The sequence below is a fragment of the Ovis canadensis genome, chromosome 12 (assembly GCF_042477335.2).
Source record: "Ovis canadensis isolate MfBH-ARS-UI-01 breed Bighorn chromosome 12, ARS-UI_OviCan_v2, whole genome shotgun sequence".
Lineage (NCBI taxonomy): Eukaryota > Metazoa > Chordata > Mammalia > Artiodactyla > Bovidae > Ovis > Ovis canadensis.
In genome coordinates, this window is record NC_091256.1 from 77132128 (window position 1) to 77155374 (window position 23247).

The 23247-nt window shown below is 40.6% G+C and overlaps 1 protein-coding gene across 1 annotated transcript; it reads right to left on the reverse strand.

Moving 5' to 3' along the window:
* IVNS1ABP (influenza virus NS1A binding protein) lies at positions 1–21449 on the reverse strand. Its single transcript, XM_069546292.1, has 15 exons — positions 20793–21449; positions 13754–13975; positions 12673–12801; positions 12282–12451; positions 12081–12156; positions 10496–10669; positions 10038–10163; positions 8561–8668; positions 4337–4466; positions 3883–4107; positions 3315–3436; positions 3092–3218; positions 2865–2996; positions 2579–2752; positions 1–1450 (listed from the first exon to the last, which is right to left on the reverse strand). The coding sequence occupies exons 3-15, from the start codon at positions 12781–12783 to the stop codon at positions 1197–1199; spliced, it is 1929 nt and encodes a 642-aa protein (XP_069402393.1). The 5' UTR covers positions 12784–12801; positions 13754–13975; positions 20793–21449; the 3' UTR covers positions 1–1196.
* Between the last annotated feature and the right edge of the window lie 1798 nt (positions 21450–23247).

The following is a 23247-nucleotide window of genomic DNA, read 5'->3' on the forward strand; positions in this document are numbered from 1 at the left end:
TTTTGGATAGTAATCCCATGGTGCAAGGATTTCCTGCAAAGTACCTTTAATATGTTTGCATCAACAGCAAGCATTAGGATGTTCTAATTTTGGCACCATAAGTTATATGTGTAGCATTACATAATACCAAGTCACCACTCCAACCAGTATTTATCCATATGAATAGAAAAACTGAACAAAAACATAGTTCTGATAAGGCTGCATTCATAAACCCAATACAGTTTAAGGTTAATTTTTTTCCCACAATCAAGGACTGCTATTTTAGGATTGTTTTGTTAATGATAAAAAATAGGAATTATTTAGAAGATAAAATACTTCACTGTTCTTTACTGTTATATATAATATTGAGTGTTTTGCTATATAAAATATACCCCCAAAGAAGTCAAAGTATTTAAAAACAGTGTATCAAATAAAAATCACAGCCATGTTACTGTTCAGCAACCCCATTCAAATAAACATTGGTATTGCATTCTCGGGAAAAAAAAAAAAAACAAAAAAACACCTGTAGCTAAGGCAAAAGTTCTGAAGTTTGTATTCTGGGAGTATAAAACACTTCACTGCATACTTTTAAGACTGCCACTCTGCTTCAGTAATTTGAACCTGTGACATGTTAACTTCAACAGGTAAAGAAAGTACTCTGCTAAGAATACAAAAAGTTATAAAAAGGCAATCATAAAAGATTAAACCTTGGTAGGCATGTAAGCTTCCTTTTAATAAAAACAAAAATAGTCACTGTCATCTAGTTAAATAAGTCTCTTTGTTGTAGAGTGTTCCAGTTACTGAAAAAGGGCCTTTTAAAAACTGCCTATATCTTACCCTACCCCTCTTGCCCCATAATACACATTTGAGGAGAAAGAGTCATTTAATGTGCAAACTGGCAAAACAAATGTGGAGGAGAGGGGACTTCTTGAAATGAACGTGCCCAATCAATTCTTGGTTTATTCTTTTACAATATCAACTTCCAAAAAGTAACCAAAGTAGTCCTAAAAATACACAAAACAGACCTTCATCTTTGCATTCCTTTCCCAATAAACACAAAAAGTATGTACAGCATGTTTAATAATATGCAATATGCAAAAGCTTTGTGTTGCTGTTAGCAACATCTATACCCACCCACCCTCCTTATTCACAAAGTGTACCTCTACTAAACACAATTACATCACTAAGCCTGTTAGTTTGAAAGGGTCTTCAATTTGTTAAAACTGGAAAATCTTGGTATAGGGGCTCCACTCATTTGACTCAAGGTTATAGACTTCCACCGTATTCAGAAATTCATTGCCATCAAATCCTCCCACTGCATAAATTGTGTTCCCTACAGTTGTAATCCCAGCATTGCTCCGTGGTGAAGTCATGTTTCCCATCATCTTCCATTCATTTCTAGCTGGATCATACATCTCCACACAACTGATGGCATGAGAACCATCAAAGCCACCACCTACAAACAGTTTTCCTAAGAGAGAGAGAGACAAGGTTAATCTGGAGAGGCTAAGGAAGAAACCCTTAAATCTGTCTTTTGCTAAAATCAGTGGTTCTCAGTAGAAAAGCCCATTCATCCTAACTAAATGTGGCAAGCATTCCCTAGAAGCTGGGAATACAACAGAGTAAAATTGATAAAAACCCATTTGCACATGTAAGTCAGGCAATTTAAAGGAAGTATAATTCTCACAACAGTTCTATGAGGTTGTTTCTATTACTGTCATTTCACAGATGAAGAAATGAAGAACCAAGAAGTTAGACAACTTGCCTAGAGTGCACTGGAAGTTTCCTATTAGTCCAGTGCACAAGAATGAAGATTACAGGAAAGAAGGCTTAAATAACTGAACATTTTCTAGACCTTTCCAATGATATAAAATGGTTTTGCTCAAGAAATTTCTTCTTGGAAACAGGCAATGAAATGAACTATTTTCAAATATACATAGGCAGTTAATTGTTAAATTACTTTCAAATAAAATGTTAGCATTAAATATTCTCTGTAGCTTAGGGAAAAAACTTTATTAGGGATTCTCAAAATCCTTATTTTCTTATCTGATTGTCACTTAGCCTATCTGTGTCCATGTACTTATGAAAGAACTGACAAGGCTCCCTAGGCCCAAGGCTGCAGGCCAGTGGGCTACTTACTGGTGTGCCTACACACTTAGGCTCTTACCAGTAGAGCCACAAGCTTTGTTCCAAAATAAATATGTAAATCAATAAAATGGATGTGAAAAGAAAGCTATCTATATAAAATGATTTGGAAAGACTTGTTTTGCTTTCAATTAGGCATGGAGTAAACTAGATGATTTGTATTTCCTTTGTTTTACAAATTCTTGCTCTAAAGAAACAAACTCAAACTCCAAGATGAGGCATCAGGAGTGTGATTTATGGAAGAAGGTGAATATATTTATGCTCTATACCCAGTACCAAATCTCTGATTATTAGAAACTTCTAAAAGACAAACCACCAACCCTCACTGCGTCAGAAACGATGGCTGCTTCTGAACTCTTCGTTACAACAGTGCATATTACTGACATTCTCTTGGAATTTTAGAACAAACTCTTGCCACTACCCATTCCTCAACTCTCCAAATCCCAACACTCACCGTCAAGAACAGCCACTCCAGCTCCTCGCCTAGCCACGTTCATGGATGCAATTAAAGTCCAGGTGTTGTTTTCAGGGTTGTAACGCTCTACTGTGTTCAGACAATTCCAAGACTCTGCGCCTCCAATTATGTACAAATAACCACCAAGCTCACAGACTGCAGACTGGTGTCTACCTATAAGATCAAGTCAAACCAAAATTATTACTGTATCTCCCAAAACTATGAGTGTGCACTGCACATACCGCTGACTCAGAGGTCTTAAAAAAAATACTTAAAATCAACTTACGAATGTTAAGAGGTGCACAGCTCGTCCAGGACTTTGTTATAGGATCAAATACATCACAATTTTTCAGTCCTTTTTGACCATATGGATCTGATCCACCAACGATGTATAATTTCCCATTCAGAGCACACACTCCTACGTGATTATAAAGTAAGGTTAAAAATTGATAACTTAATCATCATACTTAAGTATGGTTTAAGTATTTGATTATCTCAGCAGAAAAGTATTACCTGCATTACAACGGTTAGTTCTCAATTCTGGAACAGGAGTCCAATCATCTATGTTTGGATCATACATCTCTCCACAACTCAGGTCATCTGAGTGACCATTTGATCCACCTACCACATAGAGTTGGCCCTAAGCCAAAAGCAAGAAATTAGCATTTCTGCCATTGTGAAGTTAGCAGAAAGCGCTAAATGTGGGCTGCTTCTTCCTACAAAATAATATACTTACCATGAGTACGGCCATTTGAAATCGTGCTCTTGGTGTCCTCATGGGAGCAAGAAAGGACCAGTGATCTGTGTGTGGATCATAGCATTCAACTGTTCGAAGACATTCCTCTCGGTTATAGCCACCTGGTATAAGAACCACAAACAGTTATGTTTAAAATATTAAACTGGCCCAGGGTTTCTGGTCTAGAATGTTTCAAGTAATCTGTACAAAATCAGAAAAAGAATTTTCATCCACAAACTTAGTAAGGCCCCATTTTAACTAAGTGCCTGTTATTGCTGAATGACAAAATTATCAGTGTAAGTAAACTGCTTTGTCTTGGCTTGAAAATTAGGAGACACTTACTTTATAGTTTTTAAGGAATTAGAGACAGACATTAACTTGAAGACAAGGCGCTACAACAGTACTGACTCTCTGTCATCTTAGAATGTGATAAAGTGGAATGCTAGAGAAGAAGGCATATTAAACCCTGTCTTCCGAAATTTGCACGTCATAAGCAAGGGTAAACATTTGCTTAAAAGACTTAGCCAGTTAAAGCTTTTGGCTAAGTCACTCATTCTTCTGTTCTTACCTGCAGCTATGAGTTTGCCATTCATCTCTGCTGTCCCCAGACCAGATCGTGCATACTGCATAGGAGACATGGGCTTCTCTATGAGCTCATCTGGGTGCATCTCAAAACTTAAACTTTTAATAAGTTTTGGAGTACTTGTTGGTGAGCTCTGTGGGCTGTTTCGCCCATGAAGGAAAATGACACAGAAAATACCGTCCAGTACAGCCAGGCACAAGTAAGTGTTATCTGTAAGCACAAGAGTTCTGTGTTTTTAAAGATGCAATTTTTATTACTTTTGGTTGCTGTGGTGATCCTGCATTGGACTCCAGACTCCAGACAGGGATGACCTGTTACTCTTTTCCAAATTTAGTTGTTTCTGAGTTTTTTCCTCAATCAACTTGATATGGTTCTAACTTAAAACTCCTTCTTAAAAAGAAATAAACCAAAGGCAATCTGACAAGTGTAATACACTTACTTGAAGTCTTCTCCGAAGCAACGATTTTCCACTCATGCTTAGGGCTTTGTATTGTAGCATTTGGAGAAGACAGACATCCAATGGAACTGCTACTTATCTGCTTATGGCCATTCTCACGTGGTGGCTTTTTCTGCAAAATCAAAAGGCAGCTACAGAAACCTAGCCAAAGACCATGCCTGGTGCACCTGTGCTCCTGAGCTAGTCCACAGCACTGGATACTCAGTGCCCTCCACTCACGCATGACGTTCACTGCACACCTAGACTGAACACAAACCAGCACTTCCTGACTGACATGCACCACTGGCATTCTTCCACCTCCACTTAGTAAGGAAACAACTGTACCTACCCTGGTCAAGAAAAAGCTCAAGTTCAACAATTAAGAAAACACTGCAGATCAAGTAGCAAAATACTCAAGGGAAGAACAAAAGGAACCTCCTCCCTCATAATCCACATAAGCTCACAGTCTATATTAAGTATAGAATCTCCCAAAATATGTTATAAATCTAAAATAGCAACAATTAACTGAGAGAATACATTTAACTCACTATCTCCATGAAACTGCTAAACTTAACTAAATCATATGTACTGGTGTCATCCTTCATACAATGTTAGCAAAAAAGTGAGCAGACATATCCATCCAATCTCTGAAAGTTATTTTATAGGGAAAAAAGTGGCAACTACAAGAAACATTTACAACTATATTTCTTTAGGATTGCCCTAAAGGTATTATAGAGTGGTTTTTCAGACAAGTAAAAGTGTGAGTCGTTCAGTTGTGTCCAACTCTTTGTGACCCCATGGACTGTAGCCCATCAGGCTCCTCTGTCCATGGAATTTTCCAGCAAGAATACTGGAGTGGGTTGCCATTCCCTTCTCCAGGGGATCTTCCAACCCAGGGTTTGAACCCAGGTCTCCCACATTACAGGCAGATTCTTTACCATCTGAGCTACCAGGGAAGCCCAGATAAGTAAAACTACATAAAAACACAAAAGTGAAAAATGGTACTCAGAAATTAATAAAGCAGTAACACTAACAGAATCAAACATTCATAAAAGAATACACAGGAACATAAAAGAGGGAGAAACAAGCAAAGCTGCAAATTTCCAAATGACTGTGATTACACTGTGCCCTCGTGTACTAGTTTCCTTTGATGGTTTTCTTCCAATTCCTTGAGCCCTAAATACTTCTAAGGAATATGATCACAAGGCATCAGAAGAATCAAGACTACCCTGGCAGGAAGTGCCTGCTGAATGAACAACCACCATCTTCAGTACCTGGCCAAGTTTGCTCGTCTATCTTGCTCCCCCGGGCCAGAGCCACATGGGTAGGTAGGATCTCTAAAGGAAATTTCTCTTTAGAGTGGAAGAAGGAGGACATGTGACAATAGAGAAAAAGATTCTGGTAGCTACTTGAAGCTGGGAAAAAACTACCAAGGTTGGTGTGGGCAATTCAGCAAATGTGGTTGCAGTATAAGAGGCTATTTTGAGAGAAGACAGAATGTATCATGGTAATGGTTTTTATCAAATTCCATTTACACATTATATACCTAGGTATTATTGGGTACTTTATTCACATCATCTCTTTTAATTCAGGAAGGGCAATACACTTATCCATCTGAGAGACAAAAATACTGAAAATCAGAAGATATACAATGTGTAAGGCAATAAAACAATAAAAATTAGGAATTCTGAGTATAAAGCCACTCTTTTATACTATGATAGTCTTGTTTGTATCCTCTGCTAATAGCAATTACAAGGTACATAAAACCCTATCCCAATCTGTGGGAAAAAGGAAGCCAAAGTAACACAAGATGATGATGGCTTTTACTGCAGTTAAGAAAACTGTTCTAATGTACGGCTTTGAGAGAAAAATCAATGTGAAAGAAAAAAGCATGGTAACAAGGATGACTACTTAGTGTTATTAACTACAAGCCTTATACAGAAATGCTGGTCAACTCTTTTATATTTCTTCCAGAACATTTTCAAACCGAATTCTTTCCTTTATCTTCAAACTTTCCCATATCAACTCTTCCCATCAGCACACCCACTGGCCTACACTTTGCTTCTGAACTCCCCTCCCCAGGGGGTGGTCCCTGCTGGCTCTTTCAGCCACCAGCACTTCTCAAGCTATGGGTTTCTTAACCTTAGTAACTTTTGGGAAATTACAACCATTAAAGGTTACAGAGTGGCTTCCTTAAAACCAGTATAGATGAGAAACCCCTGACCTTTACACATCCCCTCTAAGTATGATTTAACATAGTCAACAATTCAGTCTTTCAGACTTTTTTTCTCCTATGTTAGCTAGCTTGACCACCACTCTGAGGCTACTGGCTACTTCTCAACCTCACTTCCTATTTCTGAAGCCTAGTGTCTCCTCTTCCTTCTTTCTTCATTTCCTCTATTCATGGCACGTCCTTTGAATGAGTCACACTTGTCAGGATCTTGCTCACCCTCAAATTCTTCCTTTTCCTTGATTTTCCCAAACAGTCACTAAGGACCTTTGCAACTAGAAACATCTAATCTACCCTTTTCCCTTCTCAAATCAAGGCTCATCATCTTTTTTTTTTTTTAACCTGAACTACTACTACTGCTTGTAATAGTCTACAGAGTAGTCTCACAAGCTTTCCTCTATCCTCTGTACCTGGTCATAAAAATAGGATTTGATGCTTTTAGTAAGTAAAAAACAAACCACCACCCCCTCCCCCAAATCAGCTGGAATTCCACAATCCAGAGAATGCCACCTAACAGTTCACTGTCTAAAATACGACTAATGAGCTTCTAGATCTTGGCAGTATGGAAACAACCATAATTTGACCAGTCCCCCTGCTGCTGGACTGTTGCCCAGTTTTTCACTATTATTAAAGTTGTGAAATGTGTTTGTTCAGATCACTCTACTCCCTTGTCTAAAATTCTTTGAAAGCCCCCCACTACTTGTAGAATAAAGTACGAAGCCCCAATCAGACTATATTTACTGACTTTTTCCAGTTGTGAGACCTGCAACTCCAAGAGAATCTCCTTGTCCAGCTATCCTTTGCTGCCTGACACACCTCTATCTGCCATGCAAACTCTTCTATGTCCTTAGACTGCTCAAATGTTGCCTTCAGTGTGAAATTTCCCTGGTTTTTCCTCTCTTGTTCTACCCTCCCTGAATGTCTTTTGTAGGTAATGCTTATTAGTCTGTTCTGATTTACCTCCTCCTGTAAGGTCCTAGAAGCAGAAACTGTCTCTTACACATTTGGGGGCCCTCTTAGGTAACATCATGGCCTTCTACTTAGTAGGCACTCAACTACTGCCTGATCAAAGAGTACTTAAAAAAAAAAGTCAACCTATGATGTTTGGAGACAAGGGGAAAGATAGCCTCAACGTTCAGAATGCACAAATTTACACCCAAAAACTTCTGTGAAAATAAAAATATTCAGCCACTACTGACTGACACAGAACACCTAATAATATCACCATATAGGTTGTTTTTTGAGTCTACCATTTACCTTTTAATTACTAAAGGGAAACATCCATTAATTTGGGTCAACTCAGCCTACTTTATAGCTCATCCCTCACAAATACAATGCTGAGCTGAAGGCCAAACAAAACCAATACATACTGTATAACCATTTACATAAATTTCAAACATGGGCAAACTAAGGTAATATTTCAGAAGTTCAGATAATGGCTCCCCTTGGGGTAGTGTAGGGCAAATGACTGGGAAGGGGGCAAGAAGAAGGCTTACAGAATGCTTGAAATCTTCTCTTCTTCATCCAAGAAGTTTCTAAACCAAGGGTTTTACCACTTGACACTTATGATCTGTACTCTTTCTCTATGTTATTTACCCATAAACGAAAAAAGTTTATACCTGGATTTATAAAACTTAGGTTTAACAGTCATTCCTCTGACAACTATTTTTTATAGTCCAACCAAAAAACCAAAGAATTTCTATGTTGCTTCATCTTATTGGCCCTTTTTCTTACTATTTGCAAATCCTATTTGATCGAGACAAAAAAAAAAAAAAATTTAACTGGGGTTTCCTAGTTTGCTGTGTTAATTTCTTTTTATGTGGCAAAACTGGTAGTAATGCTAAGAAAGATAGGCTGGTTTTTCTCCCGCAAATGTTTCTGTCCAGTTATACCAATGAGGTTCTTTCACTTTCCTTCATTAAAGGAAAATTTCCGTACACTGTAAAATGCGCTAATTGAACTTTACCCTGAGGTTACCTCAGATGTGCACTGTGTACCTGCACAAACTGAATGTGGTCATCATCACTGCCAAACACCTCAGCCTGTCCATCTAGTAGGTTCCCATCAAGCAGCTTGTGATCAGCTGAGTAGTACAAGGTTTGAACCTGCAAAACAGCAACAGAACACCCATGTGGCTACTGTCTCCATGGCTACTCCACTACTATGCAGATCACACCACGCCTCACGGTAACCTCCAGTGTGCTTCTTGAATTCTTGACATCTTACTCTGGCAGGATCCCCAAAGTAAAGAAAACATGTCATGGTGGTAAAAATTTAAAAAATAAAAATAAAAAATACGATACAGAATCTTCTAATACTGGCTGAAGAGTCCTTGGCTTGGTTGGCTTGAAAGAAATCTTCATTTTTTTTATAGCTTCCATGATACGGCATTAAGAAAAAACAAGGGACCAGTACAATATATATACTCTCAAAGAATGTACATATTTACAGTAAAATACTGAGTATGGTTTACACCTTCGAAGATAAGTGGTTTAATATGTATAAACATATTTCTGTCCTGCAGGCAATGTCAAAAAAAGAGATAAAAAAACACAAATGCAAGAGTTCAAACAACCTGCACAGCTACTTCCCTTAACAGATGCAAACACATGACTAATGCATCTGATTTTCAAGTGGGAAACCGGACAGAATTTAAAGATCACCTCTTCGCCTTTTTAGAGTATAATGATAACTGGGTTTCTAAAGGCCTAACCGATTTGGTAATAAGCCTTTCGTATATCTGAAAGGCTTAAGTGGAGGGATAAACTCAAGGTCAATTCCACTGTTTCACCTGCATGTTTAACTCCCATCATTTCTCCGTCGATTTTTCCTTGTGTATTTTTTAAAAAGTAGCCCAAGTTAAGTGAGTGACTCTATGTATGAACAACACCATTGCAAGACACAAAGCTTTAAAGATAAGAATCCTGTAAAGGAGTAAACACCATTAAATCATCATCGTTCTCTGCCCACAGCGGATTTTTCTTAGGAGAACTGGGGCAGGACTGCTGCTTCTTTACGTGTCAATACACTTGAGGATTCTTCTTGTTTCTTCAGTCTTGGGTATCCTAGTTTTGTTAATAAACCTATGGGGAGATAAATCAATGGGGAGGAACAACCATTAGAAGCTTTTACCTACTTGTCAAATTTAAAGCAAAAACCTGTGAAGAAAAATTAAGAATCTACAGAAAATTTCAGTACCACCTCCCATGTCTAAAGCAAATTACATGCTACTTTAAAGAAAGTTAACAGCACATAATAAGCAAAGAAATAAAAAAAAAAGAAAAGCAGAAGACCAAACTGAACAGTTCATTCAGCTCACCTGGACACCCCCCCTGTTTCTCAGCTTAGGGGTACCTATAGCAAAATTTAAATTCTTTAGGGTCATTGTTATAAAATAAAAGTGAAAGGGAATCCTTCATGTTACAGCAAAATCATTTTTAATAACTGTTGAGTCCCATTTACTTTAAAACTAACCTCTTCCATCAGCTCTTCCAGACTGTCTCCATTCTCCCAGATGCTACGCTGCACCCAGTTGATTACCTTTGTATACAGTTTGCCATTACTGGGCAAGCAAACATTATCTTCAAGCATTACCTCCAGCTAGAGTGGGGAAAAAACAAAGACACATGGATCAGTGTTGAGCCCCTTAATTCTCTATTTCATAACAAAGCTGTCACAGATGCCCAATTACACTCCACACATTTATTCTAATTTATAAGAATTATAAACCAGTAGCCAAAAAAAGAAAAGTAAACAAGCTGCTAGGCAGGAAACCATTACACTGCTAAACATAACATCACTTCAATGAACTGTCATTTTCTTGGTCATTACTCACTTGCTTGAAACAGGAACAAAGACTACATTCTTGGAACTAAATAGTATATATCTCTGTATAGATTTACCTTCACATCTTTATTCTTTATAGATTTTACCTTTAGCCGTGGAAGTTTAAGAAACTCTTCCTCTTCTGAAATTTGTAACAAATGTTCCTGAATGTAAGCGTCAACCTTATTCAACAAACGTGAGTCTCCCATACAACTCGCAAAATTTCGGTAAGAGATGCAGCTGGTAACATCCATTCTAGATAGTAAATAATCACCACAAACCTTGGGGAAAAAAATATACAAGGGTCAACATTTACACACACTTTATTTAACAAATATTTAATATTCCTTGTAAGTACTATGCGACAATATAAAAATTAATCAAAAAAATTCACTGCCTTAATAGAACAAGTTAAACTGCAGGAAGAATGAAGTGAAGTGAAAGTCAATCAGTCATGTCTGACTCTTAGTGACCCCATGGACTGTAGCCTGCCAAGATCCTCTGTCCATGGAATTCTTCAAACCAGAAAACTGGAGTGGGTAGCCGTTCCCTTCTCCAGGGGATCTTCCCAACCCAGGGATCGAACCCAGGTCTCCCACATTGCAGGTGTTATTTTTTACTGTCTGAGCTACCAGGGATACATGTATACAGACAATACCAGCAAAGAAGAACATACAAATACAAATAAGCATACAAATAAGCCATTTAAAATGCAACAAATTGAAATGCTATGAAAATGTACATGAAATGTTCAGACAAGTATCTCCCACTAGAATGACAGACAAGGCTTCATAAAGGCAATTATCTGAACTGGCCTCTAGAGGGGAAATGATGTTGAATGCAGATAGGTACTAGGCAAGATGCTCCAGCAATTTAGTTTGGCTAGAAGGCAATGGCACCCCACTCCAGTACTCTTGCCTGGAGAATCCTGGGGATGGGGGAGCCTGGTGGGCTGCCATCTCTGGGGTTGCACAGAGTCAGACACGACTGAAGCGACTTAGCAATAGCAGCAGCAGAACAAAAGGTAAGAAAATCAGGAAATATTTTGGAGGAATAGCAATTAAATTAGGGAGAGCCTGGAATGCTAACCTGAAGGACATGTGCTATAAGCACAGAAGGGTTTTTAAGCAGAGTGACATGAGAGGAGGGGAACAGGAAAACTTCTTCCTAAGGGACCAGATGGTAAGCAGCTTAGGCTTGTGGGCCATACTTTCTCACAACTCTTCAACTCTGTCACTGCAGGTAGAAAGCAGCCGTAGACCACCTGTGCTTGAGAGCCACGTTCCAACAAGACTTGATAAAACCAGGCAGCTGGCCTAAAGCTTGGTTTACTGACCCCTACATTACAGGATTAAAACCTTTTTTTCTTCTATAAATTATTAATGCCACTTCTCAGTGGCATTAAATTCTAGAAAGAAAGAAGAACTGAGAAATGTAGAAGAATCAAGAATTAAGGGTATGAGTTATAGGATTAACTAAGAACAATCAAGACTAATTATCTAAGACGAAGTGTGACCGTTACTATAGCTAAACAGTTAAAATTATATACATACTCACATCTCTAGGGAGGAAAAGGGGACATTTTCAAGTTCTTGAGACCAACAGATGTCTTATGACAAATTATACAAACTAATTCTATAAAGTAAGACCCCCAATAACATTACTCCTTGTATATTACTTCTGTTACTCTACCTGCTTTACACGGTCCATCTTCAGCTTTTTTGCTGCAGAATAAACATCTTTGACTAATTCCTTATCAGCTTTCAACCTATTGGAAAAAAAAGGTTCTACATCATTTATCATACTATGGCCTTAAAACACAGATTCTTAAGTAAATTTAGAGGGACTTGGAATTTCATTTCCTAGTTATATGATGTACTTCAGAGAACTTACTGAGCAGTGTAGGCATAATTCAACAAGACTTCAACAGCTTCCGGATTGAGATCATCAAACTTAACATGAGAAACTCGGTGAGGATCACTGTCACTATTAAAGATTTCAAATAAATAGGGACTGCAGCAGGCCAGGACTGCTCTGTGTGCTAACATCTCATGGCCACAGACCTGCAACATCAGGCATTAAAATTAGAAGCACTGTGGACTATGTATTTCTCTAGCTAATTACTACATCGTACCCTTCCTCTTACATTTCTAGGTAAATCACCGTCTTTTAAATTTATTTCATTAAATGCCTCTCATGAGAGAGAAAATAAGCCAATCCAGGAACATACGGTTTTCAGTAATGAAAGATCAGTTTTGTAAGTTTCCAATTAAGTTTTAAATACCTGAAGTCGAACATCACAGAACTGCCCACTTTTCCTCAGGGCATTCAATTTGGCAACAGAAGATTCAATGAAATTTTCATCTTCAAACATTAAATATCCATTGGGAATCATTTTTCCTTTTAAATTTAGCTAAAGGGCAGAAATAAAGCCAAGTTATTTTTACTTATAAATGGTGATTTTTATAACATTTTGAAAAGTAATACAGTATCTTTAATTTTCAAATTCCATCCTATCAACAATACAGAAAAATTTTATCACACAAAGAACATTGCTAAAACAACACTGGCACTGAATGTCCAAGCCTTTGCACCCCTATACTTTGGTCCTAAGTCTTTTTAGGAATTTGTACAGTAGTGGTATGATATCCTAGCAGTTTTGGCCAGGTTTCTATTAGTACACACACTGTGAAGGGGAAGAAAATGGAAACCCAGCCCTCCCCAAATCCATACAACAAGGAACTGAAAAGTCTAGAAGGATGTGAAGTGGTCATTACATACAGATTCCTTGGATTGGGGCTACAGTCACTCCTTTACTCACAAATGAGAAAAACTGATAAAAGACTCGCTTAAATTCTGTTCCCTTTGCTCTACTCAATATCCTAGGATAACCCATAGGAGAAAAGAATTACACCTATATGTGTAACTGAATCACTTTGCTGTACACCTGAAACTAACACAACATTGTAAATTGACTATATGGCAATAAAATTAAAATAGTTTAAAAAATTCTCTTCCCTTTCCAAGTTTCATTTATTCTAAACTACTTGTCTCATAACAATACATGTTAGAAATGTATGTTCTTTAAAAAATTTTTCATTTCACTTTTTCCTGTGAACAAATGGACTACTGCTACACAAAATGGTACGAAAAGTGGTAAAAGAAGGTTTCAGGTTGAAGTGAGTGATTTATTTAAATTCAAAACAGTTTACAAAAACGAAAACAGGAAAAAAGTTTTGTTTTTTTTTTTTCTACGAATACTATTGACTTCTCCGCCTTTTAAAAAAATTATGAAAGGATGCTGGTGTACTTGGCACAGTCTTTAGGGAAAAAAAGTGTGCACTGATCACTGAATACTCACTTACCTGCTATACTGGTGAGAACAGTATTTCTGGGATGCTTTAAATAATCCAAGAACAAAGGAAACTCAGCACTTCGGCGAGGTATGAAGACAGGTGGTTGAAGTGAAGGCAGAGGAATCTTAACCTCTAATGGTGATGCCAAAACTATCAGGCTTGAAAATGATGTAATCAAGTCCTTTAAAGCTATAGACACGAATTTCTTCTGTGATAATCATGCATCATAATCTGTAATAATGAAAATTTTTGGATATTCAGAATGATCAAAGAATGTAATTGATCTAGGTAGATCATGCTGATCTTAAAGACATTTCAAGATAAATGGCACAATACAGAAAATAATACAAATGTAACTATACCTAAATATTTTCATTTAACTTGCAACCACTCAGGTGATTTAAAAAAAAAAAAAAAAAAACTCTCCCCAGAGAGCAGGAGCTAGTAACTTATCATTTAAGTGAGATATATAAGAACAAATGTGAGTGAGTGAGTGAGTGAGCGAAGCCGCTCAGTTGTGTCCGACTCTTTGTGACCCCGTGGACTGTAGCCCACCAGGCTCCTCCGTCCATGGGATTCTCCAGGCAAGAATACTGGAGTGGGGATCTTCCCAACCCAGGGATCGAACCCAGGTCTCCCTCAATGCAGGCAGACACTTTAACCTCTGAGCCAATATTGGTTAATTCTAATATTTGTTACTGTGAGATTGTAATTAATACACAAACGTGGTCTGTCGGCTTTCACCAGCCAGCAGCAACCTTCATTATTTCCAGACGTGTATACAATGTTACAGTCAAACCAGATACACTGTTTCCCAAACATGCTCTGCATACTTCCTCATCTCTGTACCTTTGTTCAAGTTTTGTTTTCTTGGAATACCCTTACCACAGCCTCTGCAGATGACATTTTACCTTCATAGAGCCCCCACCAAATCCCCCCAGCTGAGAACAGTTTCTCTCCATCCTTCACATACTGTACCCTCTCTGAAAGTGTGTTTGTGTGATCTTCCAGCTGGTCTATTCTGGGCTGTGTACCTGCTTATCTTCCATGATTCAAGGTCCCTTGAAAGCAGAGCCTCTGTCTTGTTTATCTTTGTATCCTTCCCACTACCACCCCACCCGCTCCCGCAAACAAGTAGCCTAGAAACCTGAATATAAAGATAAGTAATTTGTTGAAACAAACTAAATAAACAAAATGGAAAATATTAATGTCTGTGCTTTATGTGATCATTTTTTCTCATATTCAGTAATAAACTACCAAAATCAAATCTGCAAGGAAATCACACTCAATCCTCCTACCTTGTCTTTCCCCCTTATTTTCACATCATTAACTAAAGTGTCAAAGTCAGCTGGTTCTTTTTTTGATTACCTGAACTGCTATCATACCAGTGTCTAATTCTGCAAACCAGAACTAAATACGAAATTATTTGAAAGATGTGCATACTTTTAAAAATGGAAATCTTAAAATTACCTGGATTCTTATACATCAATCAAGCCCACAACCCTGACAATTATGTTAATATGGTTTCTTACCCCAGAACCCACTTAAAGGCTAATCCAATTCTATTTCAACAAATTACCGTATTAAGTTCAACAGTAGCACAACCTGAATCCTGTATGCCTTCACTGGTTTCTCCATAGCTTAGATTTTATCTCAAAGAAACCTGAGTATTCGGACTCCAGTTGGGACTGTTGTCAGTGCTTATACCTGCAATGAAACTATTTCATACCATCGTGTAATACTGACTTCCTCTGCTGTTCACTTGCATCTAGATTAGCTAATTCAGCTCTTCTTAATTCTATGTACAGAGAGAACACACTATCTAAAAGAAACCCTAAACATTTCCAGCCAATACCTAGCCCAAGTTAGGAAAATCTATGCAAGGGTGAAAGGGAGGAACCATTCTATGCAAATTATGTTAGAAATGATTTAAGTGTATGCCCTCTGAGAAACAAAACACAAATGGAGATTTGTAAGTATTTTAAGCCTTGACCAGTTTTATTCAGTACTTCTTTGTAAACTAACCTTGATTTAATCAAGAATAAAAAAATGGCATCTACACACAAACATCTTGCTTTGCTGCACTTCACTGTACTGTATTTTGGGCTTCCCTTGTAGCTCAGATGGTAAAGAATCTGCCTATAAGGCAGGAGACTGGGGTTCGATTCCTGGGTCAGGAAGATCTCCTGGAGGCGGGCATAGCAACCCACTTTAGTATTCTTGCCTGGAGACTCCCATGGACAGAAAAGCCTGGTGGGCTACAGCGCATGGGGTTGCAAAGAGTCGGACACGACTGAGTGACTAAACCACCAAAGTACTGTACTTGACAAACACTGCTCCCCGTCCCCCCTCCAAATTGAAGGTTTGGGGCAATCCTGCATTGTCAGATAATGGCCAGCATTTTTCAGCAGTGAAGTATTTTTAAATTAAGGTATATAAGTTGTTTTTAAAGACAATGCTTTGGACACTTAACAGGCCCAAGTATCGTGTAAATATAACTTTTATATACACTGAGAAACCAAAAAATTCATGTGACTGCTTTATCACAGTGCTGTGGAATCACACTCACAGGATCTCTGAGGGTATATTTGATAACGTCAAAGTTCTACCTCAAATTTATCTTGGAAAACAAAAACAGAAACCCAGATGGTTAAAAATCACTTTAGTCCTTTGGGAGAAAATAGCTCAGTTGGTAAAGAATCAGCCTGCTATGTGGGAGACCCCGATTCAATTCCTGGGTTGGGAAGATCCCCTGGAGAAAGGAAAGGCTACCCACTCCAGTGTTCTTGAGCTTCCCTTGTGACTGAGCTGGTAAAGAATCCGCGAGCAATGCAGGAGACCCCGGTTTGATTCCTGGGTTGGGAAGATCCACTGGAGAAGAGATAGGCTACCCACTCCAGTATTCTGGCCTAGAGAGTTCCATGGCCAAGTCTATAGGGTCGCAAACAGTCAGGCGTGGCTGAGCAACGTTCACTTCACTGGAGAAAATCTGGAGCAACTCCTGCCATACACATTTGCACAACGTTATTAGTTTTGCAATAGAGTGCTGCTACATTAGTGTGTGTTTAGTCGTTCAGTCGTGTCCGACTCTTTGTGACCCCATGATGGACTGTAGTCCGCCAAGTTCTTCTGTCCAGAGGGTTCTCCAGGCAAGAATACTGGAGTAGGTTGCTATTCCCTCCTCCAGGAGATCTTCCCAACCCAGGGATCAAACCCAGGTCTCCCACATTGCATGTGGGTTCTTTACCATCCGAGCCACCAGGGTAGGACTAGGTGATTTTCTAGTAAAGCAAGGTCTCAATATGAACCTCATCTCTTTGATGTCTGCTGATTAGTACAACCCTACTTGATTTCAAAAGCTAACTCAAGTTCACCTGACATTTAAATTAATGCAACAAACTTAATTACTGCGGCCTCACTTACTGTGTGCCCCTTCTTTCACCCACCTCCAAATTGGAGGAGGTCATATCAACTTCTGCCTACAAAAAACCATGTCTTTCAAAGTTCACATTCACTCTTACTGAAGTCAGCAAGGGCAAATTAAGTTTTAAGCCTTTCCAAAAATTCATAGATCTTCATCTGGTCTATGAAACTCGATGGAACAAATATGTGGGGAGAATTTTTTTTTTTTTTTAAACATTTGAAAAGCCAAGGCAAAAGCTCCAACATCCCAGGCTTATAGAAAAGTATAAAAGTTAGAATTTTATTTGATATTTTAAAAATACATTTGACAAATCCACTTTTAAAATGAAAACTGAAGTCAAGTACAATATATTCTGGTAAATACACTTCACTTTTTTAATTTGGTCAGTGCAAGGAAAGAGAGACAGACGACTCATATATAAATAATTAAACTACTTTAGTAAAACCCAGGAGTTCACATGTTACCAAAGCTCCCCAATGATTAGCTTAACCCAAATACAATTCAGTAAGTCTTATCAAAGAGATGTTAAAAAAAAAAAAGCCATAGATCTCCCTCAACATTCTTGGGCTTTCAGTAAGAGTGAAATAAAATGTTATCATCAAACTTTTAAAGCATCCTAAAAAAACCTCAAGGCAAATTACAAGCTTATTTAAGAATTACAAGCTTGTTCTTTAACTTGGGTAGCCAACTTAAAGAACAGACTTTTGAATACAAAGAAAATCTACAAATATTTTTAAAACTACAAGTTATAGAGTCCCAATATCTGAAATGATCCATCTATATACAACAAAACTCACCAAACTCACTCACCCACTCCATGCCATTAACCCTGTTGTTCTGTAGTTCTTACATCCCACATACACTTTTGGCTCCAAACAGATGGCAGACACAGTTTGGAATGTGATGCTCATGACACAACGGACCAATCAGAAAGACAGACAAGCCAAGCAGTGAAAACACTTCACACAAAAGGGGGGAAAGATAGGAAAAGCACAAATATTCCAGAAACTGCAATAATTTCTGTTTCAACAGACTGCGGTTTGCAGGATGCATATGGTCAATAGTAGGAGAGGAAGTAAGAGATCAACATTAAGATGATTTAAACAGAGCAGAATTTTTAGCAGAGGCAAGAGACACTAGCAGAAATGTGGAGGTGGTCTGGAGGAATGGGTAAAACATGGGAAATTATTATACCCTTGCTTATCCTAACTAAGGCAACAATGATATTTTAGAGAAGATATTTGGCATCATTATAAAACTCAATATCAAACTTAGAACTCAAAAAGCATAACAGACATTTCTAGTTTGCTGCATGCTTAAAGTCGGGAAGGAAAAGAGGAATTTGCTTTGGGATATTTATACGGCTGATGTACCTGTTGGGCATCCAGGTTGATGCCAAAAGTGTTAAGGATAGTGAGGTGTAGGTTTTGAAATCATTTACAAGGTGGTAATTAAAATTTCTACTTGAAGGTGGCAGAGAATGAGATGGTTAGACAGTCTCACTGACTCAATGGACATGAGTCTGAGCAAACTCCAGGAGATAGTGAAGGACAGGGAAGCCTGGCATGCTGCAGTCCATGGGGTTGCAGAATCAGACAAGACTTGGCGACTCAAGAGCAACAACAAATTAAAGTTCACCGGTGAATACAAGAATGTATTTTCTGTGGTTCTGACAGAAAACAGAAATCACTCTCTTATTCTTCCATTTACACTCCCAAGCACAAGGTAGAGGGAGATTCCCAATCTTCTTGTAGATTTGAGTATACAACCATAACGTTGAAAAGTCAGTGAAATGATTTTTAGGGGTACTTCGTCTAACATCAATGATTAAGACAGTTCCCCAACAGAAAAACATTTTAAAATAAAAAACCAAAACACTTATTTGCAAAACATATTCAACTGCCACCTAACATTCTTCAAGCAAGAAAACACAAAACCCCACTCCAAAGTAAGTAGCAAAAAGACACTAATTTGAAAACAAAACCTGGAATGCTGTTGTGAGGGCAAGAGGTGGAAAAACAAAACTACAAGATAAATTAAGAAATTAATATGTATTAATGACAGAGATTTCAAATATTAGGAAAACACAGAGGAAAATTATTCTGGGTCTCTTTTAGGTCAGTGATGCTAGTTCAGTTTTCTCTCTCACTACAAATTACAGACATTTGACAAGTAGCCTGCCAGCTGGTATTAAATTATGGTATTCTCAACCCAATTCTAAATAGTGTACGCCTCACCTTCTGATACACAAATAACGACTGCTCCTTCAGCATCTTTCAGGAGAAGTTTCAGCATGATTATGCCTAAAGCTATTCAATATTTTCTTTTCCTTAACCACCAGTGCTAGAATAATTGGAAGAAAATATTGTCTCAGTCTAGTCCCTGCTACACTTGAACTGTTTATAGTAGTACTACGCTTGCCGAGTTGTTATTTACTAGTGGACAGAAGGTCACCACACACACAGTCCTCAAAGAACAGCTTGATGCCAGCGTGTTCCAGCCCTCCATCACTGACAACAGATATTGGGTAACAAAATAAATCCTTTAATAGGCCTCAAAGTTTTTGAAACGGCAGCGGCCTCAAACAATAGATCTAATTTGTATTGGGGAAAAAGTAAAATTTCTAAAGTATCTGTGGTTCAAGTTTCCCTAGGGCTAACCCTCAATCTGATCCTACTGCCTGATACCTTCTTACCATCATCATGAGCTTACAACCAGTCGCTACGCAAAAAGCGCAGAACGACGGAAAAAGAACAAACCTCTCTGCTGATATTTTTTTTGGCGAGGGGGCGGGGGTTGCGGGGGTGCGGCGGAGATGGGAAACAAAGCGGCGAGGGCCCCAGAGTGACTGTCTGGAGAGCCCTGCAGTCCCAGGCCTTCATCCTCGCGCGGCCCGGCCGGAGACCACTCCGAAGGCCGGGAGGCAAGGCGCCCAGCGTCTGCACACTCCCGCCCGGGATTGGCCCGGCCCGCAGTCATTCAGCGCCGACACGTCAGGGCAGCAGCTCCCTCCCTCCTCCCGCCCCCTTCTCCCCGCGCTTGGCAAGAAAAGCGGGCAACGTGGAGCGGGAACAAAGGACCCCGCGGCCCACGGCGATCGGGAGCGCGGTGCCACCCTACCCCAGACCCGGGAGCACCGACTGGGCCCTGGGCCGGCTCCCCGCCCACAGTCGCCGGGTCCTGCGAGGGCTCACGGGAGAGAATCCAGACCCCGGGCAGACACCCCCCCCACACACACTAGGCGGGGTTCCTGACAGCAGAAACGGAGATTCCCGCGCCCTCCTTCCGGAAGGTCTTGACCCAGGCCCCCCGAGGACCCTCTCAACCCAAAACTTCCCGTCCCTCCCGCCCTGCTTCTTCGGCCGCAGCGCTCTCCGAGGCGGCCAGCCACCCGCCTTTGGCCGCTGACGCGACCGGACAACCAGGGCAGCGCCGCGCGGCGCCGGCTCCTCTTCCACAGAGAGCAGCGGCTGCGGCGACTTGCGGACTTGCACCCCGGGGACCCCGCACCGCTCCGCGCTTCCCACCCTAAAACCCCAGCCGCCCGCTCCATCCGTCAGCTCGGAGTCTGGCTGCACCCTGCCCTTCCTCCCCCGCCGCGTCAGTGGGATCAGCGCAGATTACCTGGTTCATCTCTGAAGAGATGAAAAAACTCATCTCTGGATCTTCAACAGGGAGCAGGAGGAAGCGGGCGGGAATCGGCCCAACCGAAAGCGCCTCGAGGCCGCGAAGGAGGGAGCGACCGAGCGAGGAGGGGACGAGCGCACAGCCCCGCGGAGTATGTGAGGCCGGGAGCGCACCGGGAATTCGCCGAGACCCGCTCGCTCGCTCGCTCGCTCGCTCGCTGGCACAGCCGCGCTGGAACCGAAGGCAGCGAAACTCTGCACAGCAGCCCCGAACGACCGACCTCCACGCGCTTCCCGGAGACACTGCCGCCGCGGCGGCCCGCGCGCGCCGCACCCCCCTAGCACGTCACCACGTGAACCGCCTTCGCCGCGGTCTTCACAGCCGCCAACGCCTCCCCGACGCTTCCGGCTGGAGAGCCGGCAAATGACCTGCGAGCGCAGCAATATCGCCCTCGAGGCCCCGCCCACCTATGGCCCCGCCCCCGCCGCCCCGCCCTTCTCCCCGGCCCTATGCGGTTCCGTCCTGCGCAGCTCAACTAGGTCAGCGCAAGGTGATCCCTGAAAGGGGGGCGCTACGGCCGCGCCGCCTCCCTTATCGCGCCGTCGGCCCTCCTTTCCCTCAGCCCCGCACCCTCTCTTCGCCGCTTCAGACAGTTCGGGAACTGGTTCCCTCCAGGCGCCCTCACCTGTTCTGCAGTCCCTGGAGGCACAATAGCTTGACAGATCAGACGTGGGAGATTAGGTTTTTTCGGCGTCAAATGTCCTTATAGGCAACCGCCCTAGACCGGAGCTGGCCACAGTGGACCTAAGAGTCTGTAGCAGCCAGTCCGCGTCACCTTTGTGGGTGGTGGTGTGCGGGGAGAGAACGTGGTGATTGTGAGGAACAACAGAAGCTCGCTGACAAAGAGGGGCGAGAGGATTCAGTCACTTTTGAGAAAACCATTGGAGAGGTCAGAGAAGACATAGTATTGTATCAGCGTTGCTGTGAAAATCTGTTTACATCTGCTTTTCGTCCCTAAGATCTTTTTTTGTCTGAGTGCAGCTCTTCTCTCAGATACTGAGTCAGTTCTTTGCTGGACTTGCCCTCTTGGAGAAAGAGAGTAACCTTGAGAACAGATAGCAGCCTTATTTCCACCACCCCATCTTGCCCCCAGGAGGCGAACCTGTTAAGGGGAAGGGAGACGCTTGACAGCAACTTCATGTGACTCTGAAGGGCACACTGGAAAGTTTCCTAGATTGAAGGTGAGGGGATTTTGTGAGGTAAACTTGTATAAGAGTTTGGCAAAGGCTTCCAGGTTAATGTGTTAGCTTATCCTGATTTGGCGAGGGCACTTAAGCCATCTAGGCCTAGCCTTGTTTGTATCTGATCCCTGAGCTTAGAGGATATTTCTAGGAGCTCTTCGTCATCAATCATCACTTCCTACTACTGGTTATCATTAACTATTTCATGTACGCTTATGGGAGCAGAAAAATATAGGGGCCCTTCATCTGCAATAGAAGCTTTACAACTTTTATTGCTAAAATATTGAAGCAAGGAGACTTTTGTTTCCAATTCAATTGTGGGTGGAAACGAGGACCTAAGGTATCTATTAGTATGGTTCTTATGTTTCTAGAGGAGAAAAAGACTGACATTTGCCACTGGGCTCTTGTTTTTGTCTTCAGATAATTGTCAGCAGTGTTCACTTTTATTGCAAATGAAACAGAGTACATACTTTTACCTTCTTTTAATACCATAGACTTCATCCTTCCAGAGAGAGAGTATGAACTGCCCTCTTCAGGTAGGCACATGACTCTGTGGCCTGCTGTACACATGGTCCCTCTCGCTGTACTCTAAATAGTGCCTTTGTGACCTGAAACAGCCAACACTTTCTTAAAGCTACAGTGTGATCAATCAATGCGTTTTTGCCTCATGTGGAATTTCACATTTGTGTAGTACCTTCTGTATGAATAATAACATAATTTATGCATTCCATTTGTTCTCCAGGCAACTCCAGGTTTAAACCTATCTACCCAGTTACTGTATAATCCAGATGAAAATTTAGCAGTGGAACACCATGGGCAATTTCAGCCTGGTAAAGTAACCAATTATAAGATTTCACTCAATATTTTAATTACACAAGATATATTTTAAGTGTTTAATATAAAGGAAAACTATTGACTTCTATTTTATGTCATGCACTGAGAACGATAAATTAGGAATTGGTGGCTCCCTGCAATCTTTCTGCTCCTCTCTGATCCTGCTGTAAATGTTGCGCTTGTGTTTTGTTCCTTATGTGTTAGTTTGCTAGGGCTTCTATAACAAAGTACCACAAGCTGAATGCTTAAGCAACAGAAATTTATTGTCTCACAGTCTGTACTTCTAAAGTCACAGTGTTTGTAGGGTCCTGGTTCCCCTGTAGGCACCTGAGAAGGATCTGTTCCAAGCCCTTCTCCTGGCTTCTGGTAATTCCTTG

Excerpts from the sequence above, each read along its gene's own strand:
- IVNS1ABP (XM_069546292.1), bottom strand. The coding sequence starts at position 12,783 with ATGATTCCCAATGGATATTTAATGTTTGAAGATGAAAATTTCATTGAA. Across the intron at positions 3,219-3,314 it reads TTCAAATGGCCGTACTCATG|GGCCAACTCTATGTGGTAGG; the intron begins GTAAGTATATTA and ends CTTTTGGCTTAG. Across the intron at positions 2,997-3,091 it reads AACTAACCGTTGTAATGCAG|GAGTGTGTGCTCTGAATGGG; the intron begins GTAATACTTTTC and ends ATAATCACGTAG.